The 9,644-nt window shown below is 34.1% G+C and overlaps 1 protein-coding gene across 2 annotated transcripts in view; it reads right to left on the bottom strand.

The window, feature by feature from the left end:
• Positions 1 to 833: 833 nt before the first annotated feature.
• SBF2 (SET binding factor 2) overlaps positions 834 to 9,644 on the bottom strand; it is a 279,067-nt gene continuing 270,256 nt past the window's right edge. For both annotated transcript variants that reach the window (XM_050896977.1, XM_050896976.1), the window contains 5 exons: positions 8,347 to 8,451; positions 6,719 to 6,912; positions 6,202 to 6,289; positions 3,703 to 3,834; positions 834 to 3,404 (listed from right to left, as the gene is read on the bottom strand). In XM_050896977.1, coding sequence (XP_050752934.1) covers positions 3,306 to 3,404; positions 3,703 to 3,834; positions 6,202 to 6,289; positions 6,719 to 6,912; positions 8,347 to 8,451 — 618 coding nt within the window. In that variant the 3' untranslated portion in view covers positions 834 to 3,305. The remainder of the gene's footprint in view (positions 3,405 to 3,702; positions 3,835 to 6,201; positions 6,290 to 6,718; positions 6,913 to 8,346; positions 8,452 to 9,644) is intronic.

Here is a 9,644-nt window from a genome sequence, read left to right as displayed (position 1 = left end):
ATATTACAGGATGAAAAGGCAAAATGACAGTATTTGGACAAGATCACCACATTTTTGTTATGTCTGCAGTTCACAAAATATCAGATACAAATAATGTGTGTGGGATGTGATACAACATTTTGAACATTTGTTCCTGAGTCTGTTAGCTGTTTGTGTATTATTACATAACCAGTGACCCACACGTGTGGCATGCTAAGTATTTTATTATTTAGTATACTAATTCTAAAGTTCCATCAAAAGTAAGGACTTTTATAGAAATTCCTTGTATGTTAGACAGGAAAGAGAAATTACTAATATAATATATCAGTAACAACTCTTCAAAACTTAAACTCAGTTCATCCCGTCAATATTATGTGGGCATTCTGTTACTCAACACAGAGAAGAGCAAGCAATCTTCTTCCCTTATGTAAAGCCCCCGATAATTCTCTTTTCTACAGTAGGAATGTTATGATACACAGTAGGGGAATAGCGATATAACACACCAGAGGGAGCACACGTCTACCTCATTCCCAACTCCTGGATGGGTTCCTTTTTCTGTAATATTTTCATAGAATATGAAGATGGATCCCTTTGTACACAGAATTTTTTCCAAGCAAATTATCTGTTTCTAATTCTCTAATTCTGCTGCCACAACTCAAACACACTGGCAAAACCTGTCGCTTATGCTATGCTAACTTCTCCACATTTTCTCTAAGTCTCTGTTTGAATCTTCATTTTGTATAGAAGAGACCCTCAGGGACACTGCAAACTTTGTCTCTTCACACCAAGAGCCTATGCCTACCATTCCTTTGTATATTCCTTATATAAACACCACAAATATCATACATCTCATTTCAGCTTTTATTTGAATATTTTTAAGTTAAGTTGCTCAAGTCCATTTTCCATCAATACAGACACTAAAAATAGAGATCAACATTTAAGGCAACATTAGCATCCATGCCAAGCTCAATATGCAAACCTTATCATGTAAGCACCACAGCATCCAAGAATTGTCACAGGTCCCCTACCTCCATCACACATTCCCTTTCCATTTTAACTCTGCTATCCCACACTACACTCAGTAATTCAATTTAGATGCACATTCTCAAGTAAGACTTCGTCATTTTTTATATTTTGTTTCTTATGAACTAGATAATTTTTGCATAAGGTGATATAAATGAGTGAGATACGTTTCAGGATGAAAGTATGCAGTGGATTTATGTTGTGATACCATATAGGATTTTTTTTAAAAAATATATTTAACATCATTATTCAATGACTTAGTATGAACATTATATGTATTTAGCCTTTTAGTAAAGGCTATACATTGAGACTTGTTAGAATGATAATTTTGCTTTAAATTCTGATTTCATTAGTCTTTAGTGTTACTGTTGACAAGTGTTTGAGTTAAGGATGCTCAACTGCAACTTTTATGTAAGAATATTTACAAGTATACAAAAGACCACATAGTTTTTAATACACCCACTATTCTTAATACAGAGTAAATAAGGATTTGTCTTGTGCCCGTGGAAATATTTCAACATGCGGGTCTTGCTTTTTTCTCTTTTACAGTAAAAGGAAAGGTTTTACTTTTCCTTAAGAAGTGTATTTATTACAAGATGGTTAGCATACATATATCACATAACATACAAGAGTTAAAATTAACTAGTTACAAAATAAGCAGTGGTACGTATATTTTCATATAACCTAAGAACAGGATCAGTATTTTACAAAGTACATATAAAAGTACTTCATATACAAAGAAAAATATAAATGTGCAAACACCATTGTCACAGGTGGAAATTTGTCAATTGAAAAATGCTAGAAAAATCCTTCATATTTTTGTTTTGAAATTGCAAATGCATTAAAAACAGCTGCACTTCCTATTGTGTGTGGTGAGAAATTTATGTTCCTCTCTGACAAAACACATTAGTTATAAAAAAACCACAAAAAATTTAATAACTGAAAAATCTTTTAAGTATAGTCAGTTTGGTTAGGCTGACATTAAATTACAAGCAGAACGTCTGGAAAAATGAGAAAATAGTGAATCATATATACAAACCTTTTGTAATATTAGTGTGCTATTTAACATATTAACATTTCAAAATAAAAACAATGGCTTAATTACCTACATATTCTACTCAACATCATCACTATTTGTAGACTGTAAAATTTCTACTAATTTGGAGCTATTAAAAATGTTTCGCCAGGATTTTAAGCTGAACAAACACAATTTTATCAAATGTAAAAATCTATAAACAGTCTTCCAATTCATGTGCAAAAAATGTTTAAAAAGTATCAAATCACGACACATCAAACCTGATTATGTACATATTTAATATCTGTAAATGTTGTTAACTAGCTAGTATTGTTCTGCTATAAATAACTTACCTCTGTCCTGCAAAATGTCTGCATTTTAAAGATTTCAGTGCAAGTGCTTGCTTCATTGTTTAGTGCATTATCATGTTTGGTTTTTTTTATTTTACAGTGAGCAGAACAGCATATAAATTAACATATACAACTCACACATAAGAGATCTTTCTTCTACTGAATTCCTAGTTCGTTGTTTTCCATTTCTCCTGGATAGTGTCAGCCAGTTTTCTTTCATTTATCCCATTGTAATTGAAAACAGAATCTAAAATAAAAGTGCTATGATCTTCAGATAATCCCTAGAATTTGAAATTCCATAATAACATTGCAGAAGCACTCAGTAGAGCAAAAGATTAGAGAATGACCTGCACACTGAGAAGACACTTGAAAGTCTGATATTGGGCAATTTCACTTTTTGGTCTTTAAAAATATCAACTGTCTAAAAACATTGGCAACCTGATATATGTGTCACTGGACTCACAAGCTTTATTTATTTATTTTTAGGAGTTGTAGACATGTTCCCTCTTATTCATGACTAGCTTGGAAATAAGAACATTCTGCTTAAAAATATAAATAAAGTGAAAATACACTTCCTGTTGGAGGGAAAATTTCCACAGTTTCCTTTGGACAAGTTTCCTAACAGAATAGCTCTGAAATGAGAGAACCAGGATTAGATGATAGTGCAAATATAGCCCACTTTTATAGCTAAGAATTGTACTGAAGAAAAGTGGAAAATCAGGATATATGGATTATTATTTTTCAAAGTCCTCCCTGCAGAAAAAAACAGCAGTTACAGTGGTTATAATTATTAAACAGAAAAGGAACTTTAGCATATTATGAACTTTTATGGCTGAAATGTAAGGAAGGCTGGTTGTCTGTCAGTAACATTTCAGAACTTAGCTTCTTACAGGAAGAGGTGCTTTAAATGTGTCTTTATTATGGAGCGTTTTTCCTTTCTAAGCATCTGAAATGCAACTCTGGATCCTATCCATCCATTGCTGAGCACTCTGTGCATCTTGGGCACAAAAATTATATACACGTTTATTTGTCTTCAACTGCAAAAGAAAAATAAGAACATGAAGACACAAGTCAAAACACAAAACGGAAAAAGAAACTTGCAAACTTTATTTTAAACTGTAATAATGTACTAATTGGGTCTGAATGTAACATTTTTTGAAATTCTGCTGTTGAGAGTGAGGGCCAGATGCTAGCTGTGTAAAAACTTCTTGTCTTGAGTTGGCATGACAGCTCCTTCGCAGCTCACACCTTCCACCAGGACTGATAGTAGTAGGTTAAACACACCAAGAAAAGAAAGTTTCACATAAAGATCAAGTAAAGACCAGATATACTTACATCAAAAAATGCTTTTTCACTTGCATGTTTTGGGGCTCCAATTGTTGGAGAAGCAGGAATCACAGTTTCTACTTCTGCAAGGTCTATGTGTCCCTTACAGCTTGTATCCTCACCAGAATCATAGTATCGCAGCTAGAACACAAGAGAAAAAAAACCCCATCCAAATATGCTATTTAGATGGACCTTTCACTTCTTCCCTTTTCCTGGATACAACCTGGGGGCATGGAGTGGTAAGGGTGGGAGATACAAATATTATTAGGACCCGAGGACATCAGACATGGGAAATTTCTACGACACAATTGACAGAAACCATAGGTTTGGTATATACAAAATGGTGGGACTGGTGATAGCCCTTAACTGGCCAGTCCTCTATTTGACATCTCTGGGTGACAGCAAAGTCTCCACCACCCGCTCCTGTGCAGACACAGAGTTGGGGAAGGAGCATTTTGTCACCAGAGTTTCAGAGTAGAGAAGCTTCAAATAGTCATGAATTGCTTCTGGGCAGAGGACGTGTGAAGGATGAAAGCAGAACCTCATCTTGAGGATTCAACATTCCTTATCAGTTTTTCTAACAAAAACCACCTCTTCACTGTTCATTACATTGCAACTAACATAAAAGCTTTACTTCAACAAGGAGTTAACAGAACACTTATTCTCTGTATTTCAAGAATTTAAAATGATCAGCAAAAATTTAAGCATAATTTTAGATAATTATAAACTACATAGAAAACTCACATTTTCCTATACTGCACTTAGTGGTTGAATGAAGCTTGTTTTTTTTTTTTTTTCTCCTTGCAAAGATACTTTGATATGAATCTTAACCACTCTGTAAACTGAGTTTCAATATGCAAACAAGTTCCAGAAGAGACAATATGATACTTGCTTTAATAAATAAATAAATAAACCCCCCATAAACCAATGCAAAATAGTAAAGCAAACCTTCACAGCAAAGGTCAAACAACAGAATTCCAACTAAGATTGACCTGTATTACTCCTACATCTATGATACTCAGGAGGATATTTGGTTATACAAAAAATGTAAAAGTATTTTTTTCTTCTGCAAAATGAACCTCTTCTCCTGTATATCAGGAAGAATAATTATAATCAGCACATTTGTTGGTATTTTACCACACTAATCTAGAAATCCTCAATTAGCATTTTAAATGATGACTGTCTTTATCTATACTACATATTTTTGAAGTGTATTGATTATAAAATTAATATTTTTAAACAAAAGCATACATGAGTCTCAGAGGTTACAACCCACACTGCATAGAATATTTGGCTCAATGAAGATTACTGCCTGATGACCCAACATCATTTAAAGTACATGAGACCACAAATTTCCACTGCAAAATTCCGGCATACATTGTAAATTGGGTAAAATGTTTAGACCAACAGATCTCTGTTTTTACTGCTCCTTGCTCTACAATGATTTGTCAGAATATTTAGGAATAATTTTGCTACTACATTTACATCACTGTGACTAATCTAAAATACTCCTGTATATGGCACCTGAAATTATTGTTCAATCAGGAACTTAGCATTTCAGGACTTTTAGAAATACAGATTTGAGATGAAATTTTAACTCATTTTAACTAATTTACAAAATTCAAACTCATTTCAGAGCAATCTGTGATCCTGTTCTCCATGTTTGAAAAGACTTTTATACAGAGATTCCAGGTCAGCTTTCTCAAATACAGGTTAACATAAAAACTCTAAAAAGTCAAGTGAGGTAAATGGATTTTTCTGCTGAAGCAGTTCAGATTATGATTTTCCAGAGTATATAATGCCCTTTCATTTGCAAAGAAAAATTCTCATGGCAAAGTGCCTGAGGAACAAAGAGCCTGTAAAATACACACTGAGCATACAATAACTACTACAGTTTCAACACGAATGCCTGAATTAAACTTCCTATCAGTTACCATATTAGCTCTCAGCATCCCAATTGCACTCTAGGAAATACCTTCTAAGTTTTTCACTCTCTAGTTCCGAAAGAGTTTTTAGTTCTTTTGGAAACTAAAGAGGTCATATTAAAGGGCAAATTATGCTCACCACTTAATTGCTTAATGACATTCTAGAGTTAGCAGTGCTTTAAAAAATTGCTTGTATTGCTTCTACACCACAATGCCCAGAAGATGTCCTCAGGCACTATCTGGCTTTCTTTTCCTGAGGTACGAAGAAGGCAAAAAATGTTTGGGCCCAAACAATAATGCATGACTTCCAGTCCAAGAAGTCTTTTATGATTATATGCTAAACAGTTATCACTGTTTTAAAAAAACCCAAAATACTAAAAAACCTCTGTCTATTCAGAATACTGTATCAGCTACAAGATACATGAGATAAACATAGATATATGGTCTATAATGATGTAACACACACATTGCATCTGAAAATAATCATTATTAGTATTATTTTTAAAATCAATCTATACCAACCCAGTAAATAAAAAAGCAGCAAACTAGTAATAAAAAAATCCATTATCTGAAAAGGTTTTACCTGGTGTTTAGTCACATCCAGCACAAACCAGCGAGGTTTCCAACCTTTTAGTAAAGCTCCTCTTTTGTATAGCGTACCTTCAAAAGATCTGAAAGGTACAGAAAATACAAATGGCATGTGTTTCTATAATATGAATACTGGTGACACATAAAAGCCCCACAATGACTACATACATTTTCAAACACTTCTTTTACTGCAGTAAAACATATCGGTTTTAAACCAATAGTTTAGTTATTGGTAACTGTGATACACTGATAAACACTGTTTCAGTACTTTGGATGCATTAAATGTGCAGCTACAATTTGCTTGTGCATATAAAGGGGAAGATTGAAAGATACTGCTAGGAGATAGAGGCCCACCCATCAAGACAACTAAATGTAATCAAAACCACAAAGAAGGAACAAAGTAGTCACAAAGCTTTCTGTGCATATGAAAATTTCTTTTTTTTCCTCCTAAGGCAGAGACTTGTACCAATCTAATACAAGGTTCATAAATACTCTATGATTATTCACTTTACCTATTTTCATCATTCTTTGATGTGAAATGATTGTATAGCGTAGTTGTTCTTCTGTCCACTCCATTAGAGGGATTGATGCTTGCACTCTGTTCCTCACCCAGCCCACTGTCAGGTATTTCCAACAAAGACCTCTTCTGATAGGAATGTAGATTAGCTGACGTCATCCCTGAGGAGCCAGAAGGATGTCTCCGGAGCTAAAAAACATCAAAATAAAAGAAAAAAGGTAATGCAGTGTGTCTTGCATTGTGAGACTGTCTCAACATTATACTGATAATACATGGTACAACATGTAAGTTGTGAATTATTATGAGGCCAAAAAAATCTTCATAATACAAGTCAGTGCTGTCTCAGAAAAGAAGTCAGAGGGATGGCAATTCAATGCATTTCTTAAACAGAAGGGTTCACATGGTGTGAGAAATCAGTATTTCAGAAAAGCCTTGTATATTCCACTGATATAATCTTGAACAATGTTTCCCTTGCCTTCTCAGAAACATCTAGAACTAGTCAGACATTTGGATACAATAAATTTCCCTAATTTCATAGGGAAGGAAGAGAAGGGAAGGAAGGGAGGGAAGGGAGGGAAGGAAAAAAAGAGTGCAGTTTCCAAGAGCTACTTTATAGATCCAAATCATTTTAGTAGAATCTGAATAACAAGAGGGATCCTGAATTTGGTCTTAATCTAAATGACAGCATCCTAGAGAGAGAGTTCTTTGGGGTTGACCCTTAGCTATTGCATTTATCTGAGAATCCTCAAATAACAGCTAGGACAGGAGACTGATATCAGGTATATTTATACACGCATTTTCTTTTCTGCTTCCAATTCAATAAAAAAATCCTCTGCTTTGCGAGGATAACACTTTTTTCATCTTGAATTCATCTAGGGTATAAAGTGAACTTGAATGACTCTGACAGACATAAAGCATATTGCTTTCCTGAGAGCAAAGGACAAATAACAAAGTAGTGCTGCAGACTAACCATTGCGTGGAGGCTGGCAAATTTGAACAAGCACATGAAGCTGAAGAGTTAGGGTACAGTCTTCAGCTGGTAACTCACTGTGCCAAGTTTATAGGGAAAGCTCACAAAAAGCAGTATCTAACATTCTTCGCAGTGCACATAGATAGCAAACAGGCAGCCTTTGACTTAGAAAATATCTATATTGTCAGCTATTCTTTTTACCGCAAGTCAAGAATTGGAAACACAAGCATGAACACTTCCTACCTTTACTAGAATCTACAGATCCAAAATTCCATTTAGACATGGAAATATCTTTATTCATCTTTGAAACCCTGTGATGTCCTTTTGGCTACTTTCAGGAACTGAGGTTTTTTGTACTTCAAGAATCTTTTAAATATATAAAGTCATATATTTGTGTATTAGTAAAATGCTCATGCTCATTTTGTCTGTATGCGTTAATCTACTCTGGAAAAACAATCAGATAAATAGCACAAGTATAAATATATTTTTCTACATGCAGAAATACAGAGCCAGTATCATGGGTTAGAACAACATATTCGATTTTTCAAAAGCAGTATTTTACTCCAAGAAATATAGTGATTTTGTCAGTGCCCCAGGTAGCCTATATAGCAGGAATGGAATTATTCTATTGGATGAGCTCTTTTACTACTTACATTGTCTTGTCTGGTGTCATCCTTTAGATTCATTTTGACCCTTTCCCATAAAAGCTGCCACCTTTCTGGGCTCTGATTTAATTTACTTTCCAACCTTTCGATTTCCTGAAACAAATAACAAGGGTTTTCTTAAGGATAAACATTTCTAACTGATCACTTCCTGGCAATCATTTTTATACAACCATTTTCTAGTCAGTATTTTTACACAGGGAACTTTTAGGCCATTTTGCCCAGTAAAGTACAAAAACCTCTGTCAAACCAGCTATAAAGTGAAATCAACCTGACTCAGGAGTCAAAGGCAACCAAGTACAGCATCAGCCACATTGTTCTTCTTGCATGTCACAGGCTGGAGGAGCCATTATGCTTTCAATTCTCTGTCAGTTCTCCTGAACACACAAAATTCAACACCAATTGCATAATAGAAACACCACAATGATAAGGATAGGCTATATTTTATAAAAATATTTACAAAGAACAAATTCTGTGCTGTGACACCAACATTGTACATTGCCAATATTAACATTTACCTTGGTTTATAAAATGTGACACAAAGCTGTAATAAAAGAAGGAAATGAAATAGAAAGATTTATTCAGTTTGGATTCCAAACTGTAACAACATGTTCTTGTTGTGGAACTTGGGAATATGACCTATGTCGATAACCTCCAGTTAGGGTTATTTCCTGTTAATAAGACAGTGTGTGCAAAGTTAAGTAAAAAGAGACAATTTCATTAGTATATGTTTACTTGTGAACACTCATCGATACATTTGTCATTACTTTGATGTGTGGTCCATATTCCTTGCCATGCTTCCTTTCTGTATTTTTACTTTCAACAACTATATTGTTATGAAAATCTGATTCTTAATGAAATCAAATTAAAAAGTCAGTTTTGCAAATCCAATTAAGGATTGATGATGGAACAAAAAATTGCCATAGGACAGAGAATTCCCATGCTATATAAAAGCCAACTAAACCCCAAGACATTTATTTTCGAAGTAGAGACAGTGAGTCTCTGACTTTATTTACTTCTACTATACCAAATGATTAAGGTAGATGTCATAATATTCTCCAACTCCTATTGGTCTTTCAGAATGACAGTTTCTTCAGGAAATTGTTATTGATTGAAAGACTTCAGAAAATGACTATATTTTTAAGATAAGAAGACGTTTTGACCAGGAAATTAACTCCTGAACTAAATTTTGAACTCTGAAGTGAAAATAAAAAAGCCAGCATTTGACAGTGTAATAGGAACAAAATATTTCTACAAACTCTTCCTTGCTGAAGGTAAATCAGAAAACT

The sequence above is a fragment of the Gymnogyps californianus genome, chromosome 5 (assembly GCF_018139145.2).
Source record: "Gymnogyps californianus isolate 813 chromosome 5, ASM1813914v2, whole genome shotgun sequence".
Lineage (NCBI taxonomy): Eukaryota > Metazoa > Chordata > Aves > Accipitriformes > Cathartidae > Gymnogyps > Gymnogyps californianus.
The sequence above is the reverse complement of the archived record's forward strand: the minus strand, read 5'-3'. Positions and strand labels throughout refer to the sequence as shown.